Genomic DNA, 22,763 nt, shown 5'->3' on the forward strand with positions numbered 1-22,763 from the left:
AAGCTTCCCATCATGCACCTGTGCAGTGTGAAGCTCAACAGCGCCACTTTGTCACCTGTTGGTACCCCAGACAGACAGACAGACAGACAGACAGACAGACAGACAGACAGACAGACAGACAGACAGACAGACACCAGAAACAAGGACGGGTGTTTTCAATAAATCTAACATGGTTAAAATGGAGTTTGAGGTTACAATGGGACAAAAACTGTCTGGGGTGTTCACAAAAGCCCAAGCAGACGTTAAAATTGAAACCGTTTAAACAGTAAAGTAATAACGCAAACAGGTGAACGGTCTATGTAGAGATCAAGCGCCCATTAAATAATGCCATGCCGCTCTCCTTCATGCCAACCACTTTGTCTTTGTCAACGTTTATGTCTCACTCAGCACACAGTGTTCTCCCTGGTGTCCAAGACCTCATCTGTGCACAATCCTCTGAGACACTGTCTGCCGGGTCAATGAGTTCCACAGCAGTGGAGATTTATGTTATTTTCTTGAACAGAGCAGACAGACAGACAGACAGACAGACAGAATTACAGTAGATCCGCATTATGTTTCACAATGTTAAATTACTCTCTACCCTCTGGTTGATGATTCATCATCAATAGAATAATGAAAAGTCAGAGGTGTAGAGGGAGAACATGATAGGTGACAGGTAGCATGGTTCCTTGGGGAGCACTCACCAGCCTTTTTGACAACTATACTCCTTTCTCTTCGCACAAATGTAGGGTTGGTTTATGACTTCATTATCGAAGACGATGTAGGGACTGTGGGTGTGCCAAACAAGTCTCTCTCTCTCTCTCTCTTTGAGTGAGAGCAGAGACAAAACAGGATGTTGGCCTGGTCAGAGGGACATTGTTCGTGTTAATTAAAGTGGTATCCAATCCATCTAGTAAAGGGTTCCCAACCTGTGGGCTGGGGCCCACTGGTGGACCGTGAGGATATTGCAAGTGCGCTGCCACTCAACATGTCAGCCAGATGGCTGCCGTGATCTAGTAGGTGCAGAGAGGAAAAACAACTTAATTGGCCCTTTATTGTAGGAAGGTTTAAAGATTATAATAATCGTTATGATGCTGAACATGTTCAATTGCCTCAATTACTGTAACTGTCACCCAATTAGTTTCAAATGAGAAGAACTGGCATGTTTTTCCACAGAGAAAATCAGATCAGTACAGTACCGTATATATATATGTCTAACTGCAAATCAAATGCCTGACTAATTTGAGCTGTGAAGTCGCCCCCGTTGGTCTGTCAGTGGGTTGATCAAAGAGACAAGCTATGGCATGGCATGAAAGGAGATGAATACAATTGAGCAATGTCGGATGACAAAGTGAGTAATTTTTTTGCGGCTGCCTCTAGATATTTGAGCTTGATAAACAAGGAAACATTGGCCCATTTGAAACTCTGGGGAGGTGTGCCCAGATGCATGGCAATGAAGATGAGAGATTCCTGTTGTGCACAATGTGCTGCAGACAGGAGGCATTACAGGACAAATGATCGCAGCACTGCAATAAAAGGTCATTCGGAAAGGCTACGCTGAAAGTTGAGCAATGGTATACAATTTATCTTCAACAGGCGAGAATCATCCCGTGTCATTCATCCTTCTTAGAGACTGTAGAGTTTTGTCTCATGACGATTCTAAAGCATGCTTCATACTGTACCTGTTCACAGGTACAGATTGGGCACTTATCATTCATAGTAATAGCTTGCAGTGGTATAGTTTGTCTAGAATATTTGAGGGAAACAATTTGAACGTTGTAACCGAAAACCATTTCACTCATTGACCCCTTTTCCACCGGTTGGTTCAGTTCTTTTTGGTTCTTAGTCCATGAGCCACAGCTCCAAAATGTCAACGTTAATTAAGAATTGAGTGGGCAAAACTATATCTGTATTAAATTGTTAGGATCAATATAAGTCAATTATTATATGATAACCATTCCACAGTAGTAGCCTTTTCATATTTTCATTTTGTTGCATATTTGACTATATAATGCCTAATTTGCCTGTTTAAAATGTTTAATTTGTAATACAATAAATCATTGTCTTCGTGTAAGTAATCAACTGGGGAAGTTTCATGGTGAGAACAATCTAATATAGGTACGGTTTTGCACACTCAATTCATGATTAATGTTCCAATTTTGGAGCTCTGGCTCATGGACTAAGAACCAAAAAGAACTGAACCGGTTCCACCCATTGGGAACCAAGTGGTGGGGTCAATGTGTCACGGGTTCAAATCCCGATCCCAAATTGTTTTGATGTGTGTCACTCACTCCCCATCGCTCTCCCCCAATTTACTGTCAGCCTACTGTCCTATCAATAAAGGCATAAAATCCCCCCCCCCCCCCCCCCAAAAAAAAGAAATGTCATTTAAGAAAAGTTGTGCAGAGTGATATGCCCGGTAAAATCCTGAGAGGTCCTGGGGGTCCCTCAGGGCTCTATACTTTTCCCCTCTGCATTAAATCTCTTCGCAGAACAACAGCCTATCTATAAGCACACCGACTCTGCAGATCGGCTATGTTCACCGACACATCGGTTAACTTTGTGTGTGAAACTCAACCTTTTGACACTCCCCGAGCTAAATGACCAGTCAGGAATGTGCTGCCCTGGGCATTGTGGAGCAGATAGCAGAGCTGAATCACACACACACACACACACACACACACATCTCTAACAGTGTGTCGGGGAGCCTGAGCCCATCGGTCAGCGCGAGTACCAGGAGACTTGTACAGGTATGGTAATGAGAAATATACCTCACTGAGATTATATATCATATAATAATGGCATTATATATCATGCACTGAATACATATTCTGTTCTTCTCTTAAATACAAGGCCCATAAAGTCACAACTTGGGTTTAAGTTTGAACCCAATGGGAACAAGAAAATGGTAAGGTAAAATTAGAGTAGTATATAAAAAGCCCTCATCCATTAACCTGGCAGGTTATACGGTAGCAGTTCTTTTTTTTCCCCGAAAGGAAATGTATTCCCAGACACATCTCCGCCTCATCTTAATAAATAAAATAAAACTAAATGCAAATTAAACAAAAAAAGGATTCATTCTCGAGCAAGGTTATACAATGACCAAAAATAGAACTTTCAAAAACAGAATCCAGACCACTTCGTATGATGAACGCTCTCACAAACCAACACGAGCCACGGCGACTCAGCAAGAGAGACATGGCATTATTCAAAACCACATTGAGGAGTCAAGCGGGGGGGGGGGGGGGGGTGTGTGGGGAAAGGGGGGGGGGGGGGGCGCATCTGTCTTACCACGGCGACCTTGACCTGGAATGCCATGACGTCCCTCCAGGCGTAGCAGAGGAGGTGCGGCAGGTAGAGGACGAAGTAGATGAGGCCGCCGCACGCCGCCGCCAGGTTGGCCTTGGAGAAGAAGCAGCTGATGAAGAAGCACTGCGTGACCGTGCTCAGGCAGAACACCAACAGGAAAACGAAGACCAACGACGGGTCGCTGTACTGCAGCACATTCCCATACTGCCTCGGAGGGAAGGAAGCGGGAAGGTTTAATGACCGAGAAAGAGGTGAGGCACAACGTATAGGAAGTTGAAGAAAAACGAACGGATGCCTGTCCTAAAGAGCTTTCAAACTGCACACCTTCTGGGGGTCGGAGGGGTTAGAATGATTCATGATACACAATCCAGGGTAGATCAGCGATTATCGATTATCAAACGACAAACGGATACAGAAAAGGAGGCATGTGTCAAACAAGCTGATTGTAAAAGATCAATGGATTATTCTGAATGGCAATGGGCAGAGTTTATGGTTATAAAAAGTGCAGGCCAGTTTCTCGTTTCTCATCCTACTTTTGGTTTGTTATGCAAGTCAACTGATCATTCTGTGTATCGTGAAGTATCTTTTGTGAGTCACTCTGCCCCACTGCATTCACGGAGAAGAACCCTTCCCTAATCCTGGAGGGCAGTTTTCTGAAGTAGGCATGGGGTTGGCGTTTAAACAATATTGAACCATATACTCTAAACCAAATCTCTCTGCCAAAAATAGCTGACAACTGGGTCTTTCCTACCTGAACCGTGCACCCGATACATTACTACATTGAACTACTCGACTGAGTAGTTCAATGTAGTAATGCATCTCAACAGGTCACAACACGACACGTTTTGGTGTGATGTTGAAGATCTGGTATTTTGGCCTTATTTTCACATAATGTTATCGCCTATTATGACATGCCCAGAACAGGGCCACTGGGGTTCTAGTGGTTAATGTAAAACCTTTTAGTTAATGTTATACATACACTGTTATGCCTAAATATGGGCATGGGTTTTTGGTGTGGTGAAAATTAGGGTAAGGATCTGGGGGATGGCATTCACTATTGCAGTGCTCGGGGAGCTGCTTGGGTTTGGGTCCAACAGCAGTGTTGTAATGTGATGGACAGATTGTTTAAACAACGACTTATATAGCCTACAGTACAACTGTTGCATTGCATCGGTGCTACTGTATTGATTTCTAAAAAAATCAACATTATATTAATCCCCATGCCTTAATTGATGCCCAAAGCCCTCCAAGGAAAAAGTGCCGGGTTCTCCTTGAATCACCGTGGAATCATTTTGAAATCACCTTGAGTATCAGACTGAGGAGGAGGGCACAGACGGCCAGAGGCAGCACGCTGGACACGGCCCAGCTCAGCCAATAGATGGTATTCCTTAGGCCCATGATCCTCAATGTCTCCTTCAGCCTCGCCTCCTTCTCCAGGACAATACCCTTCACAATCATCGCCACAGACAGAATCCACGCTAAAGTCATGTACAAGGGGAGGGAGCGTGCCAGCGATCGAAGGAACCTGGGAGAGGAGAGGGAGGGTAAAGCGCCCCAGACCAAGACGAGGTGGTGATAAAAAAAATGGGTTTAGTTATTGAGCACACCTTCCAATGAATCTTGAAAGAAAAAAGAAAAATAGAGTGCATGAAGGGTCATTTCACCATTGCTTGAAAAAGGGGAAAGAAATGGGTAAAACACAAGGTCAAAAGGGAACCGATTGTTTGAACTCCTCACTGCTCACACCTCATAACCACAGCTCTTGGACAGAATTGCCCACTACTCATTTTGCAAGATGTTTCCTCATTCCTACAGTAGGGCGGTAGGTGGGTGTGGGTGATTGATGAGGTGTCAATAGCTGTCTTCATAGTGAGGGGGTGGCTCCTGTTGGTGTAATTAGCATTTTGTCACAGTGGTCAGTTTCGCCGCATCAATCAAATTTGTTACTTGCCATGTGACGCAAGTTTGGAACACTGGGTCACTTTGACAAAACAAGGACATACTACAGTAAGCAGGGGAAAGGAAAGACGTATTGATCATTGCTGATCAATGTTCCTTTCCGTAAGGCAAATCTCTGCCAACCAATAACTTTGATTCAGGTGTCGGCCCAGAGGGGTGAGTGCGTGAGGCCAGTGTTCATGCACTCTATATGCAATATATCATTGTGTGAGCCAAAGAGTAATGCTTTACATCCCCCGTTAATGGAAAATATATTAAGCATACAATGACAGAGGACACAGGTGCAAACGACAAAACTGGTTGCCGTCACACCAAATCCAGATACAGCCTTTCCAATAATTACTACCTGATCCGCCATTATTATTAATGTGATGAAGATGGCTGTGAAATTATCATTTAGAAAAGGGCCTCCGATATGAATATGCATCACGCCTTGCACTTGTTCCTCCAAGGCACCCGACTAACTCAATTTATTGTTATTAATGTTTACAAATTGTTGATGGGCTTGCAAACACATTAGGCTGATGGGAAATTACATTTTGCGCAGCTGTTCAAATATCAGTTTTTATTTAGCGGCAGCATTTTCCAATTAAACTTCAAAAATTCATTAGGATGATCTAAAAGAACCATCCTTTTCAATTTAATTAGCAAAGCAGATGAAAAAGGAGCCATTGAAAGGATGCTGTATTATACATGGCAAGCACTATTGCTGCATTGTCACCTGCTGGGTCGCAAAAGGCTTGCATATAGTGATAAATGTTTTCATAATTTATCTTGTATGCACCTTGGCCTTTAGACAGGGAGTCAATTCACCAGATAAGCAACACAATTACATGCAGCAGGATCAATGACGCAAAGGAACAATGCACTAATAAACAACAGGAGGCTAAAAGGGCTTCCATTACAACCACCTTCAATAAATCTTTCTTGGGAGAGAAATGAAAAAAAGTGATACCCATTTTAACAGTGCTAGCGTTTCAATATGAGCACAAGAAACTTGTGTCAGGTCTTGGAAATACACAGTGATCTTGATCACCGTGTCAATTGTCTCACATAATACCGTTAACATAATCTTCTTTACCACATTTTCCCAAGTGCACCGCGGATATCGTCACCAACACAGAACAGCACACAAGAAAAGGTGATGCAATTACAAGAAATGAAAGGCGAATGAGGAGATATTACAAGCTGATTTGATAATTCCCGGGTCATACTTCATTTTGATTGATTGCGCGTTAATTAGTTTTGTGATTAACATGAGCAGGAATATCATATCACAGAGCACAACCTTTATTTTCTGACCTGCACCTCCTACCACCTACTGATATGCAGAAAAGAACTCTACTCTAATAACTACTGATAATTCATTAAGAAAGTCAAGCAGATATGGGCAGTAATGTAAAAAAGGGTCTCCTTGGAGATATGGTTCCTGCAGAATACTGACTTTGTGTTTAATGATGATAGCAGTAAGCATTTTTTATCCTAGCCATTCAGTGGAGAATATACAGTGTTTCAGCTTAAAGGGGAAACTTACTAACCTCATTTCCACAGTTTTAATGTCAGGGGGTCATATAATATAGTTTGCTGTGTATTTCTCCTCAAAACACAAAGCAATGCATCGTGGATGAATTAATCAAACATGTTTTGGACAAAATTCTATGGGTGAAATTGGCTACTTTAGTAAACTACTTTAGTAAATCACAAACCGCCACGGTGCGTATATTGCTCTGTGACATGTGTTCCTCCTGCATAACGGCTGGCCTCCCTCATACTGACCTTACACATGACGCATATGAGTGCACACGGAACAGGGAGCAGAATGCAGTTCTCAGTGAACCACGCGCACCAAAGCGCGCCGTTCTGCACTCCGACGGCACGCAGCACTTCCTTGAGCCGGAGCTCCTTCTCTAGCACCAGGTCTTTGATGGTCATGCACACGGTGTACAAGAACGCCAGCACCAGGAACATGGGCAGGATGCCTCCAATACTGGAGATGAAGCTGGTTGGGGGGGGGGGAGGCAATCAAAAAAAAAGTAAGGACTGCGAGCTGACAGAGCAGGTATATTGTATTATTGACATGGCAGCTTTCGATTAGGAAGCAAAGCTGCCAGTTGGGAGGTAATGTGTTTTTAATCTGCCGTCCACTCCACAGTGCATGTCAATATAAAGATGTTTATGTCAGGCAGTTAACGTTAAACCAGAAACAATAGGCTGCAGGTGCACTATCGTTGACTATTTCCTATCTTGAGAAAAAAAAACTGTTTATTTGACAGATTATGATGTATTACATTTGTTGTGTGACCAAACGGGAACTGAACCGAAACCGAGGTATTAATTTGCGAACGATATATTTTCAAACTGCATTTCCCATTTTATTTTCCTTTTGTCTTGCCTCAGATTTGCTAAACACGACATTTTAATCTTCATATTCTTTCATTGTTTGAGCCAACCATCTTCAACTTATTGTAACATTATTGTTACATCATAAGATGTGTAAAAGAGTGGTTTAAATGTGTTTTCATACAAGCCCCGAACATAAGAATAGTATAGAAAAGAAGAAAAAAGTCATAGCATGGCACAATGTCAAATATCATACATACAGTAATGTGCTCAAGGTCAAATTATAACAACAAAAAAAGAGTCAGAATATCTCTGTCTCAGTACTGTGTGTGTGTGCGTACAGTAGAATCACAGTCTTGTATGCACTGAGATCACTTAGCAGAAGATATCAAACGAGATAATGCCAGTGTAGCATAAATGGATTGTGTATCTACATCAGGGGTATTCAATTGGTGGCCCGCGGAGCGCCCCCTAGTGGCTTTTGGAACAACTTTCTTCTTTTTTCTTCTTTAAGGTAGCATATACTTGTATAGACATAACTGTGCACAAATGTATTACATAAATCTTTGTGTTTGAGCACACACTGTTCGGCCCCACACACACACACACACACACACACACACACACACACACACACACACAGTTGTGGCCCCCGGCCTAATCTAGTTGAATACCCCTGATCTACAGTATAGTTATATACTGTATATAATCTCCTTTCAATAACAAAAGAGCCATGCAACAAGTTGCTTTGATGCTGTAAATGTCAGTGGCCTGATGGAAAGTCCAGGAAGACACACACTTTACAGATTTTAAATCAAGGCTCTAAGAGTTTTATAGATTAGGTGGCATTAGGGGGATTTTTCCCCCCATTTTACATTAAGCTAACCTCCGTGTAGTGCATCAGTTCATTCAAGCCATTTAGTGGCCCACACCATGCCAGAGATGATGTATGATTGGATGTTGTTACAACACAATAAGACGATATTAAACTGGCTTCATAATGCCACCTAAATGCCATGTCAATATTTCCTACTCTGCCAATATAACAAAGTGCTACCTCTGAGTCATTAGATGGTGAAAGGGATATATCAAATAGATTTTGGACCATTTATGGATTTCACATATTACGCATGCTTACAGTCCATCAATACAAGGTCGTAATGCAAGCAAAGCACTGCTCAGCAAAGATAGACACTACGGCGCACAAAGAGAATAATGCTTGATCATCAGAATGACGTGCTACTTTCAAGCCGTCGGACCAAAAGGATTTATCAAAGTACATTTCCACTACATTTACGTAAAATTAATTTAGGCTCTAACATTTTGGGGGTGAGTGATTTGTTGAGAAGCTTATTGAATCCCTGCCAGGTGAAAACGGCTCAGTCTAAGGCCTACTTCCCTTAATTGCCAATTTGCTCTGGACAATGAATGCTTTTTTTCACAAGGTGATGGCCGGGGCAGGTTTTTTTCCTCTCCACCTCTCTCATTAAAAAGATTTTCTGTAGTTAGCTGGAGCATACCTTTGAGAGTGTAAGATGACCGGTAGCTCCCCAAGGGTTGAAAAAATGACACATACCAGGAGATCGATATACGCACTGTAGTACTACAGTAGTACGGCAGACCAATGTTTCATCATATTAATTGAAAATGACTGCGCAATTACTGCGCTTGGGTAGCTTGCAGTGCATTTACCACCTTTCTCCACCATCTAAAATTGAAGAATAGAGACTAGAGTTTTACATCTGCCAGTGTCTGCAGATGGTTATTATAGAGAAAGTTATTATAGACAGATGCTATGGATATTTACAAAATATCAGGTGATGTAACTATGTACATAATATATCATGGTGAGAATGGCAAGGCCTGGCAAGGAATACGAAATAAATATTTCAAGCACGCACAACCTTGTGAAATATTACCAAAGTGCAATGCAGTGTTATACTTTTGACCATATTGATTTCTGTCTGTATGCCAGTGAATGAGAGACCAATGTTATGAGTAGGAAGTTTGGAGGCTTTAGCTGGTCTGTGGCTTTAGAAGGTGTTCACAAGCGAATAAACGAATAAGATAGGAATAGCATGTATTTTTATGGCGGATTTCCTCCATAAAATAATATTTGGCATTGAAAATCTCAGGTCGGAACACGTAGAGAAACATTAGTATGGCAAGAGTGATGCCCCACTACAAAGGTCTGCCCAACTCAATACTCAAACACAAACAGATTAAGTTAGTTCCACCGAGGCTACTGTAGGCGGAAGAACAGTTATTTGAGCACTCGAACGAGACTCCGTTCTGAGGACACATCAACTTCCCACAAGGGATAGATCACATTCACAGGAAGCTTTCTGAGCCGCAAGGAAGCATCGGTTGACACCGAGGTTTCTAAGGAGCTCGAGCCCAAAGAGGCAGACGACACCGAAACCCCACACAGGCTTTTATCTCCACCAGGCGAGGCAGGTGGAGATCGCAAGTGTGTTTGTGTGTTACACTGTCCGCAGGAAGCGTCATATTCCGTTTGCATTCTGCCAGTAGGCCAAGGAACTCAATCGCCCAAAAGTATAAAATACAAATCAGCCTCATGGTGGCAGTATAGTGGGGGTCGCCACAAATATGAAAAGTTTAACCTTGTGTCGTGCAGAGTCCCGGTGGCTAGGGGCGGCAGGGCAGACACACTTTTTATTTTTTTTTATTACTTTGATAGACTGACATTGTCATTGTCAATTTGAACAGACATGGGAGCTGCTGTCGTTTACATCTGGCCTGATTTGTGTTCCGAGTCTGGCTCTGTATACAAACATAATTGACACAAGTCATTAATGATCAGCATCCTATAAAACAGGCTTTCCAACCATTCCATTGTGCCTTTTCATACACGTGCAAAGCATGCGCCTCCCGGCAGATATTTGTGCTCCACTGAGCGCACTGGATTTACAACTTTCTAGTTTATTTGTGTATTAATGTATTATCGCTCTCACGTCAGATTGGACCTGGAAGGTAAAAAGGCACGTCTACATGTGTATAATTAAACCAAAGAGACAAGAGGAAGCAAACTAAAATGTTTTATAGCAGCCTCAACTGTAGGGAAGCAGACCGGGCTCTTTAAATATCACGATTAGGCCTCTGGTAATGATTACATGAGATATCATAGAGAATGCCAAATCTGGCATCACACCACTGCCGACTCTCGCTCATCAGCCACTTAATGGTTGTCGAATTGTGTCCGTTAACTCCTACTTCAACTCCCTTATGGGGGGACGGGGGTTGTGGGGGGAGAAGGTTCGGGTGGGGGGCATAAGTCATGCACACCACGTCTGACTCTGACAACCTTGCCACCAGATGCTGTTGAATTATACATTCCCTAATCGATCAAAAGGTGCTTAAGTAATAGAACTCCGAGAGGGTCTGTGTTACAGGTCTCCACTTACATTGGCATCCGTGACCTAAATTTAGGGGAGCTGGGAGACTGGCTTTGCAGTAAATCAAGAGATAGAGGATCAGAGCTCACCCAGAGCCCCGCACAACTATCGCAGCCAGGGGATCTTTTTAAGACTCATTTCAAGTGAATGAACCCCTGAGTCGGCTGGCTGTCTGGTGATAGGGAATTCATGAGACAGAATTATCAATATTATTACGATAAGCTAGATGATCTGTTCCAAGACAAATCACCAGTATCGACCGAAACATCAAAATATCTCCGTTTCATATTTTAAGGAAAAACAAGAGAATGTCTAAACTTGCAGTATATTGTAATAATATAATATGAGGAAAGTGAGTAAGTTTATGAAATAAAGTACTTGCAGACTGAATTCAGTTCATCGTACATTTAGCACTGAATATGCCGTTCTACATCAGTCACTGGTAGCAGGACAGTACATGTAGCCTATCTGCAATAAGGCTACAGTATATCTTATTTTCATGACTCAAAACATGAATTAATTACATCTCATAAATGTCTCATTAACCACATGAATCCTGGTGTCTATATTCTGTACATAATAATAATACATAAGACAAGCAAACATTTGCTGAACATTCAGCAAACCTAGGAAAACAAACATTAATATAGCAGATCACAACATACTGTATGTTTGTAGATCGCTGTGATACTTACAGATCTGCTATTTTCGCTCTTTGATGTACAGCGAAGTGTATATACAGTTTAAGTGGTTAAGGTGGCTAAAAGGCTACATGAGTTTAAGCTATAGAATTTTCATGGTGCTGTATTATATTCTCATCCATCCTGTATGCCTCTGACATATAGCCTATGAGGTCATATCAACGCCGCAGGGATCAAGATCTGACCTGCAGCCTTCATGTTGAGGCTGCGCAGTGCGCACCATGTGAATAGCAAAGACAGTTCAAATGCATTTTGAACACAAGGACAAGTTTTGAATGGTTCGAAACAATGCAATACCATAACCTCAAATTACAGTAGAGAGAGAGAGAGAGAGAGAGAGAGAGAATATAAGTGAATATTCTGCAGCATTGTGTGCATTTGTTGTTATTACACAATGGACAAACAAACAAAGTATGTATATGAATTCTATTCAAAGATTCCATTTCACTTGCAAACCCTCATAATTCATCAAATTTGCAGACCTGCATTCCATTTTCTAGTGAAGACATTGCATATACATCAATGCTATTGGAGCGTTTCATTTTCTCAAGGTATATATAGGACTTTTTTATGTTAAAGAGATATCTAAAAGATATATCTGAATTCTGCGTTTTTTTTCTCTTCCCTTTTTTAAAGATTACATTTTAAAGTCAGATTAGACTCTCTGTTAAAGTGAGAAACTATTACAGTGCAGTACAAACATGTTCATCGGCGTGCACAATGCTCTTCCATTGCTTATGGCTGGCAACAACACAATTGCAGATGAAAATAATTACCAGGATCGGATAGCTCCATCGCATCATGCCTGCCTGTGTTTAGAGCATCTTCCTTCTTGTGATTCCACTCTCAATTATTTATGAATGAAATAACAGTTTTCAAGTGTTAATAATTTACGGAAATGCCCAAATGGCTAAGCGGGCGAAAGAGTAAATGGTGGAGGGATTGAGGGTATTGCACCGCTTTATGGCACCCATTTATCTTCCGTAATTATTAATCCCTTGTTTTAAGGATGAGGAAACTGAGGCAACAGGGTTGGTGTTAGGGGATAAAACATACTTTGATTGCCTAATCTCAGATCATTATCACAAGGCTGTGTAATGTCTAGAAAACATTTCCAAAGATGGCATACAGCATGCATAGAATAATCACTCTGAAGAAATCTATTTCCAACTCTTGAACCAGGGACTGGGGTTGCAAATTAGCCTTGGCTACAAACCCATATACATTGCAACGGTTTCATTTTTTTTACAACTTGATACATTGTTTTTTGTATTGTCCCTGTCAAATAAACGTATAAATAAATAAAAACTACGATGGTAGTACATTGCCTCTACACTGTTTTTGTCATGCCAAACTGGGGGAAATGTCTTGCATTCTAATATGAGCTTGTTATTGCAGCATGATCTGGATGTGTTGAATGCAAGTGGAGGAAAATAGTGCTGTGCCGTCGTGGGGAGCTAGAACCGATAGCACACAAAGGCGAAGGCTAAATCAATAAAACCATTACTGCCAATGTGGTTTTAAGAGCACTAGTATTTTCTCATTGCATGTCTCCAAGGCATCTATCAGAACACCATCATTTAAAACAATGGTTCTCAAACATTTCCATGCCAAATATTCGCCTTGGACTCCCATTTAAAAAAGTTGTTGTGACATAAAAGAACATGTGTGATTTGTGTGTCTAAATTTTCTTTCTTGGTAGTTGATCTACAAGCTCACAAAGCGTCATTTTGCTATTTTCACCAAATCTTCACCTGTTTTTGCATTCATGTGGTTAACCATGATTTATTTATTTTAGTTATAAAATGTATAGCCGCTGCTCCTGCGATATCCCCATGTGGTGTGACTGTGAAAGGAAAGGGCTGTATTGTGTGGCTGGGTTTAAATCTCCCCGGTAATTATCTCCTCTCTTGATGGCATCACTGGGCTTTGCCTTTATTAATGGATATCATAACGCTGCATGGATGGGAGTAATTTCCCCGACTCGGAGGAAACCTGGGCTGCAGAAGATTAAGAGCCATGCTGCATCATTTCTCTCCCTTGGTGAATGATCTAATGTGCTATAGGACAGCGCTATTGACAGATACCTAGCCAACACGAACCTGAGCGCTCATATCAATCTAAGCATATGATGGACTTGTGAGGCATATCTAGACCTTATTTATTTGAGGATGAAAGCTTTTCTCAAATGAAAGAAGGGATAGGGTCCTAAGCAAGTAGCCTTAATAATTCAGCATGTATCAGGCATTCAGGGACAGGTTCTGCAGCTTGACTAAAATCAATAGACTGGGACGTCTCTCTTCATTTGTGTTTGGTTCCCCTTGCCTAACCACAACCCATGTCCTTCAGGATAAAATGTAACACTGGCTTTGAATATTAACATTAGTGGGACTGTAGGCTCCCTCGGTTTTTGGTCGACGGCCAAAAACACGAGCGAGCGCATCTGTGCCGTGTAGGGAAAAAGACCAAACACAAGAGAAGGGCTAATAGAAAAAAATACAGAGGTGGCATCTTCACGTCTCCGCGGGGAAATTTGAAGAGCCTAAATAACTGATAAAACTATAACTCAGCAGTGCAGTGGCACTGAGTGGCAACTCCCGGGAGTGAGCAGAACGTTATTGCAGTAATACCTCCTCCCTTCCTTTCTTCCTCTAATCACGGACCCTGACAGATAAAAGCTTGGGTACTCACCCGTCGTCCGTATAGCAAGGGTATGGCATCTGCTGGGCGTAAACGCCGAGGGCCTGGCTCTTGTTGATGTGCGTTCGTATAATGCCATGGTCCATCATGTCCTGTAGATAGGCGAAGCCTCCCCATATATAGCGCAGGTCATTAAAGGCGCTGTCTCGGGCCCCGGGAGACCATGACCTTGTTATAAGGACACACATCACAGTCCGCGTTAGAAGGATGGCGGGAAGTTGCAGCGGTATCTGTTATTGTCTCATATACACTGTCAGCGCATCATCGCTGTGGCTTAACAAGCGTGCGTTCAAATAATAAATCTTCCCTTGGCAGGACTTTTCAGGCCATGCAGCGTTGTTTGACTTATTATACTACGGGCAAATGACAGAGCAGATATTTGTCTTTGCAAAGTAAGCCTCACAGAATTAAGGGGGAAAATTCACACATCACATTGGTTTATTTAAGTAACAAAAACGTCTGCTTGCATCACATACCTGTCCTCAAGCTTATTAGTGGGCTCTATCTCATCGATGTCCATGCGGATTTTGTACTTGACATACGGAGGGGGCTGACCGGCATCGGGCAGCAGGTTTTCAAAAACAATGCCAGCCCAGTATTTATCATCCTTAAGGAGCTCCAAGGCTTTGTTCACCAGATGTCCCTCAGTAGGGGCTGCCTCAAACTTATTCAGGTCCAGACACTGTCAAACAAAATGAGAGGCAATACAAAGTCAGGCAAAAAAGAGAAGCCATGTGTTCTGGGAAGAGGTTATTGATTAATCTCATTTTGACAGTTAATATAGTGCAGTTAATAGTATTATGATGAAATGTAATACAATGTCTAGACAAAAACAGAGGAATAAGACAGAATAAGAGGGAAAATGATAAATCAGACAGTGACTAGCAGGAAGGCAGTGGCATTGATAGAAAAGCTACTCGTTAAGCTTTTGACACTCAAACAGTGTGGAGTGGCGTTCCAGACTGTGCAGAGCTGCCGGGGGGGTGTGGGGGTGGAGGTAACATGTTACTGCTGCTCTGAGCTTCAGCAGAGACGGAGGTTTACTTGCACTCCCTGTTCCGTATAGCCTCATGTCCATGTTTCATGAGACAGTGCTGGGAAAGTCATCCAGGGAAAGCGGTCACACCCGACAGCTGTCTTCACATTTCAGTTCTGAACTGGTTTGTTATCATGTCTCCCATTGGAGACTTTAGCCTGGATTCTATATCCAGCCACGGAAGAAAACATCATCATTGCAGCATTTTTTTTTAGTTCAGAGTGGACTGATGGGGATCGTGACTGGAATCCACATTTTGAGAGAAACAGCCCGACGGGAAGCAGCTGTTATCAATGACATTGCAAACACATACAGATTCATTTGGGCAAATTATTACTATTTGTTTAGATTACACAATGCGGCATCGCATAATCGCTACATTAAAAGGTCTTTGCAGCTCTTTCCAACGTAGAGATTTAAAAATCCTCCGCTGTATCTTAGCCAAATAACAAAAGAAAAAAAAGATGAAGTCAGTGCCATGTGCTGTTGCCCTCATAAGCCTTGACAAACGTCATGACACCAGGAGGGAGAGGGTAAGCATGTCTACAAACGTCCATATTTGGTCCTGAACCGCTGGGCATTATGCTAAGTCCAAGATGTCAGATATAGCGGATTTGATTCAGGTTGAGGAACTGTCTGGTCCCCGCTGATAGCTGGTGGCAATCCCGTCTTGGCCTAAAATCTGAAGATTCCCCACAACACATACAGTACATGATGGACACGGTCACACCATGCTTATATAGAGGCCATGCGCGTGCCACCCAATGATGAGATTAGCACGGACGGATATCCACGGTGCGATAAACATTACACTGTCAGACCCCATTGCCGTGTTAAGGCATATTAGGCAACATACTGCTTATATTCATATTTTTACTTTTTGCATGTGGTAACAGAATGGGCATTTCGCCAAGCTTTCAGCCCATATGCCGGTCCCCCATTCTCAGGTGTGCTGGAACTTAAGTTCAGCTTGACCAAAAGAGGAAGTTGATGTGCTCATCTAGGAGTGATTCGACTCATCAGGAGTGACAGGTTGACTCATATAGTCGGTCTTCTCTTTATTGACAGATACATTTCCTTAGCTGGCTGGTATGCCTTGGGGGGAGAAAAAAAGACTCATTTGATCGGTTGGTTTTAAGTGCTGATTTGATCAGCCTAATCAAACCCATCTGTCATGGACATTGCAGAATTCCGTAACCGTCACTGTGGGGAAGAAACCTTGCATCTCCAAATTGAAAAATAGAAGTAGGTCGGGAGTGGCTTATTGTCGGCACCATTGCCCGTTACAATGCACTAGACCCCTGGGAGATGGATTGCTGAGGTGGACCTGGCTACTGTACCATGAGCTCCCAGTACTTCCCGCACGACTTGCTGCACCAAGCCGTGCTACTCAGTCACTGAGTTGGCGGTGGCCGGGATCGAACTTGTGGTCCAAAGGCGAGAGCTCTACCGACTGAGCTACCCGGACACAAATAATAGCCGATCCACAAACTCAGAACAGTTGGCGTTGTGACGTGTAGGTTAGCTACTTTGGTTTTGGACATGCGTTTCTCCACTCGACAGAGATGATATGAAATAAATCCAGGAATTGAATTACATCACTGTCACTGGGACACACTTGCCTATTGCTCTTGTCAACACAGATCTTCATAACGCTGCAAAAAATGCAATTTGTGCTTCAAGGGCAGTACTTTGAACTATGGTTGAGGTATGGAACATCTCCATCTTTCTGCACATTTATGAGGATACAGTACAGTCCTCATCATGGGACCACATAGAAATATAATAAAAAAGCCCATCAGGAAGATGTCCTTTATTCTGGCGTCCATTTTGAGAAATGCAATTTCCATCAGGGCAGAGAAATGAATTGTATTACCTTGGAATTTTACCGGCCATGTCCGTCTAACCCCCAAGGCCCCTAGCTGCCATCTTAGCTGAATGTGTATTAATACTTTGAGGGCGGTGAGCTTATTTTCAACATGTGTGTCGACGTAGGAAGAGAAGGGCAGCGCTGCTAAACCACCTCCGAGATCAATAAATCAATGTCGGCCATCTGTGTGCATGTTCCTACCTGGACATCTGGACTGTTTGTTCTGTTCTGTGCCTTCATTATAGATCAAGAGTAATACATGCTGAAAATAGGGTTTCATAATGTTCTTTTTTATTACACGATGACCATCGAAGCACTCACTGTATTACTACACCGCCCTCTGTCCCTCCCTATGTTTGTGACAGCTTGTCAAGACAAGGTCATCAAACATTTATGAATTAAAAAAGAAAAGAAAAGGAGCCGAGTGAGATGGAGCGAGAAGGAGAAGGGATGAAAATATATATATAAATGAGAAGAGCTTGATTCGCTTCATCAATGCTGCATTTATCAGTTATGAAAACATAATAAGACAAGCGTCTTATTGTTTGAGACGACATAATAGAAAGAATATGAGGATGAATGAAAACTGGAAGAAAAGGACAAAGGCAGGGTAATAAAATAAGATAAAAAATAATAACAAACCCCGAGAAACTTGGAAAGGAGCTCCAGGACTTGTGTGGTGCCGTTGTAAACATCGCGCCAGTCATATGTGGGCATGCCCTCCGGGCGGTCTTCTGGCGGCCCGTTGTACAAGAAGTTGGCCAGACGCTTCGCCGTCCATCCCGTGCCGTTGAGCCGTTGGTCGAGAGCCATAGCAAACAGTGGATTCGCCAGCAACGCCTGACATTTTGGAAACAAAGTATAAAAGGATTTGTTTGATTCTTGGTTGTTTATTTGTCATTTAGGGGGGGGGGGTTTTCCAATTGACGTGCAGGCTGTGACTCCAACAAACTCTCACGGTAAAGTCCTCTGTGTTCAGTTAACCGATTAAATCTGCAGCATCCGTATTGTGGGGAAAGCTTTCGCAGATCAACAAGCCTGTCGCGACACTTTGTGAGAAAACTGATGAAATTAGTGATTTTCAGAAAAATGAAACTACCTAGTAGTTGTACATGACATCAGAGACACTGGTCTCACTGCTGAAATTTAAAATATCAAAAAACTACATATTACACACAAAGAACCCCAGGAAAGTGTTCTAAATCTTCTAAACGTCATTAACATAATTATTTTTGCAAAAAGGGTGAAGTTTCCTCCTTCCTTCGGTGGTGGCTCTGTCATTCACTTTCATGCAGAATTAATTAGAAGCAATAAGCTAGGTGGCACTGTTGTACTTCAGCCTCTACACACAACGTCCACAATACAGTACAGCCAGGCATTGCTCAGAGTAGTCGGCTATAGCATATGAACACACACACATACTGTACATATGTACATACCGCGACACATGCAGACATGTGTGGCATGTGTGCTGCTCGCACTCTCACACGGAGAGAGTGTGAAAAAAAAAGTGGCATATGCACATGCACACACGTCTGCATGCAGTGCGCTGCACACACACATTATTCCGTTCCTCCCGTGTGATACAAACATGTACGCGGTGCCTGCCTATATGTTCATCCAGTCAGCTTGGCTCATGCCTCAGGCTGTGATTGCTGTCACCACACTAAGAGCTAATAAAGAGGATATGCTAATATATATGCAAATATAACCTTGCTTTCCCGTTTCCAATCTGTGTGCATGTGTACATGTACTTGTGTGTGTGTATGCGTGTGCACGCACGTTTGTGAATGAGTGTCGGGGAAGAAATGGCTCTGTAGCTCCTCATACAACAGGGACTTATGTAATAATTAGGTAACTTGATGACAATCTCAACATTAGTTCATCTGCACTCAAACGTACTGACCACAACCACTCCCTTCCTCTGCTGCCGTGAAATGGGTGGCCATTTACTAATTATGTTAATGACACCGTTGCTACATTAGCTGAAGTTCAACTAAAGTGATTATTTATACATAATTATATTTAATATGTATAGTGGCAATAGATTTTTCAGTCTATACTACTGTATAGACTGTCTGAGAACCTTACGACATGGTTTAGCTCTACTAGGCAAGATAAATATAGTTTACTATTTTAGTTGGCTAAAAAAATTGCTGATGTAAAATATTATGTAAACTGATTTAATTTACTATAGCCTTTGACTTACACGCGTGGGTTGTCATGCTTTGTTTGTCTGTGGGAGGACCACAATGGAGATTGTCTTTTTTCTTATTGTATTCTTTCCAATAATATTGTGTCGTATGATGATGATTTGTGAGATATATGCAAACCAAACAAGCTGAACTAAAATAAGCTACTGTAAACAAAAGTCTGTGGATATTCCATTTAATTTAACCTTGGGTTCATTTTCGCCCGATTTTATTTAACGTTCATTTAAAAAATGCACACGGTGACCTGAAACAGTAGTAACCCATTTGCAAGAGCACTGCAATGACTAACACAAACTCTGTTACTCTGTTAAGTAAAAATCTTGTATTGGTCATTTTGTAATAATAATCTAAATCAGCACAGTAACTAGTAACTACATTTTAAAATAATTGTTGTGTAGTAAAAAGTAAACTTTTTGGCTCTGAGATGTAGTGGAGTAGAAGTACCGGTATAATAGTATTGAAAGTTTGAAAGTATTTCAAAATTGTACTGAACTTTTGCACCACTGGTCTACCTTATCTGCCAAATCTCCAGTGGCCTTTGAGCCACAGAGTTATGGATATGTCATTTAACCTTGTTGGTCATGTGTCAAATTAAACTATCCAACGTGAGACGCTCTTAAAGGAAAACAATAAAAGTGAGATGTATTCAGTGGCCTTTTAAAATGTGGGGAAATGGTCTGGTCCACGCGGCAAAGAGCCAAAGAAAGCTCAAATCAATCCGCTTTAATATTTGCGGTCATGCAGTATGATACAGCCAGGTGATACAGTAGCACCCGTCCTTAACATTAATTTTGCTCTGTGGACAGAGCAATCATATTTGATTTTGAACTGGGGACCCCCCACCCTGATAAGCACTTGGAATTGGAATGTAGGAGATGAGGCATTACATTTTGTTAGACTCGGGTTCCATAGAAAATATTGTGAAAAAAGAAGATCTAAAGGCTCACAACGTCATGTGAGCTCGTAGGTATGTGTCTCTGATCATGGGTCTGCATGTGTCTCTTTCTTATATTATTTGACAAGTTGGCCAATGTTTTGAACAGTTTTAATAATATAGTTTGTTGATTAGGCTACGTTTGATGCAGTGATGGTCTTTTTCTTCTCTTTTTTTCCCCAGGTATATTATAGGTGAAATATTATCCTTGTTTGAATACATCGTTACTTCAAGCATCTCACACTATTAATTATGAAAAATAATTATGAAGGACAAACCATCCTAGTAATTTGACCCTGCTGCCAAAGGTAATTACAATACCTTCTGCTGTTGCACATTTTGACACGGCTGCTAAATATATCATAACTGGCTTAAAAGGTATATCATACCTACTGTTCAACCTTAACTTTCTCTTATCTATATTTTGTATTCATTACATCCAGTAGCATTACATTTTTAAGTGATAAGTACTGTAAGTAAATCTGGATTATTTTTGATTGCATCAGCATCCCTAATGTTTTACTTTGGACTGTTGCTTGAGGGAAAGAACAGATCTTCAGGAGAAAAACATGAACAAAATGGTCATGCAACACAGTATAAATTAGCCCTTGCACCATAGAACCCCACATCCTATAACTGAACTGTGGCGGTGTTGGTTGGTTGGTTGGTTGGTTGGTTGGTTGGTTGGTGGTAGTGGAGGGGATGGTAATTGCTCCATCAAGGTAAAATGTGTCTGGGACCTTGAAGGACCTCAGCAGATGACAAACCTCCGGGAGCCACCCGTTTCTGCAGAGACATGCAGAGGGAACTTGCACGGTTGGGAGAAAATGAAGACAAAGGAGGATTGCTGGCCCATTTGTGTAAAGGTTAGGGCTAGGGTAATGAATACTCTGGCTGTAAGGAGCTCCCAACGTCTGCTCCCCTCCAGCTGCCTATAAGCTCATTTAGAGTGACACTGGAGTAATGTCAGTGCCAAAGAAAGACAGGGCGAGGGACGGAAGAGCGAGAAAAGGCCGGGAGGGGCTAGGGAGGGAGAGAGAGAGAGAGGGTGGCAAGGTATCTGTGTACTCTCTTTTCCCAGATAATCCCTTCTGCCAGGATGAAAATTATCCTGCACTTATCCATAATTACTTTCCCTCCTCTGTGTCCACATCCCACAGACGGTGCAGTCTGTTGATACAGTGCATGAAATGTGTATATTCTTACCTGCACACTCTTAACTGCAAACGATATACGAAGCTAAAGTAAAATGGGAATATTATGGGCTGCTTTTAAAATGTAAAACGAGATTTGGAGACTAGTTGAATACATGGACCTTTTTCTTTATGTTTATACCAGAAATAAAATAAATGCATGAATAAACTTCTCTTGGTTTGATAGCCGACACAATCTGTTGACATGCAAGCTTAAAATGTGATGCGGATTGTTGTACGATTACTTGTTTACAATGAACTGTTTAAAATATGTGTTGTCATGTTTTATTTTGCTTTTTAATACCAACTCCGTGAAATAATTTCTCTCCTTGGACATAAATTATCTTGTGAAAAGCTGGTACTTAAAACACATAAAAACACAATTATTTGGTACTTCTAGGTAGAGAGTTCTAATGTTTTAATTTCACCTTACCCGTAGTGAATTGATTTGGCCACCGTTTTCGAAGTACTCCCAAACTCTCGGCCCAAGCTCATCCCAAGAGTCAGCCAGCTCTCTCAGCATAGCTAAGGCGTTGAAGGTGCTATTTGCCTGAAACAAGAAAACAAAACCATAGAGTGATTAGCAGCAGTTCATCTCGCTTTTCATCCATTGAAAACATGCCCACTGGGACATCCCATTTCCTTTCGAGCCCAAGTGAACTTGAAAGTGCACCACTGTGCAGGCCTACTTTACCTACATATTTCCCAGAATACGAGTGCGGATGCACACCCACACCCGTCACCCCCCTACAGTGACAAATGTAAATAGGGTTATTTAAACCTGCACAGCGACTTGTAAACAATCTGAATATGCCCGTTTGAACAGGGCCCTCCACGCACCAAGACAGATAAACTTGCTGTGAACCCATCAGATTTCGCACTCACTCATTATCCCCAGATTCCCCACTCAATGTTCCCCACACAGAATCCCTGATGCCTGAATGTTGTTTGTTTTGGTTATGCACATATACAAAATGAGATTGATATCTTGGAAAAATGTCATGAGAAATGCATTGCATTCTCAATCTCCCCTGAATGAGATCGCTCGCTGACTTTTTTTGAGCTGCATTCCTTCTTCCTTCTGTGTGTGTGTGTGTGTGTGTGTGTGTGTGT

General features: G+C 42.0%; 1 protein-coding gene across 1 annotated transcript in view; it reads right to left on the minus strand.

Annotated features, from left to right (window-relative positions):
* The window catches only part of LOC308335948 (phospholipid-transporting ATPase ABCA1), a gene marked incomplete at both ends in the record, with an annotated part of 174,589 nt that overhangs the window by 124,870 nt on the left and 26,956 nt on the right, over positions 1-22,763 (minus strand). The window contains 6 exon segments of the mRNA XM_080793173.1: positions 3,271-3,492; positions 7,024-7,246; positions 14,396-14,572; positions 14,881-15,086; positions 17,953-18,150; positions 22,084-22,200. Coding sequence (XP_080649299.1) covers positions 3,271-3,492; positions 7,024-7,246; positions 14,396-14,572; positions 14,881-15,086; positions 17,953-18,150; positions 22,084-22,200 — 1,143 coding nt within the window.

This window comes from Protomyctophum bolini, assembly GCF_963924005.1.
Source record: "Protomyctophum bolini genome assembly, chromosome: 20".
Lineage (NCBI taxonomy): Eukaryota > Metazoa > Chordata > Actinopteri > Myctophiformes > Myctophidae > Protomyctophum > Protomyctophum bolini.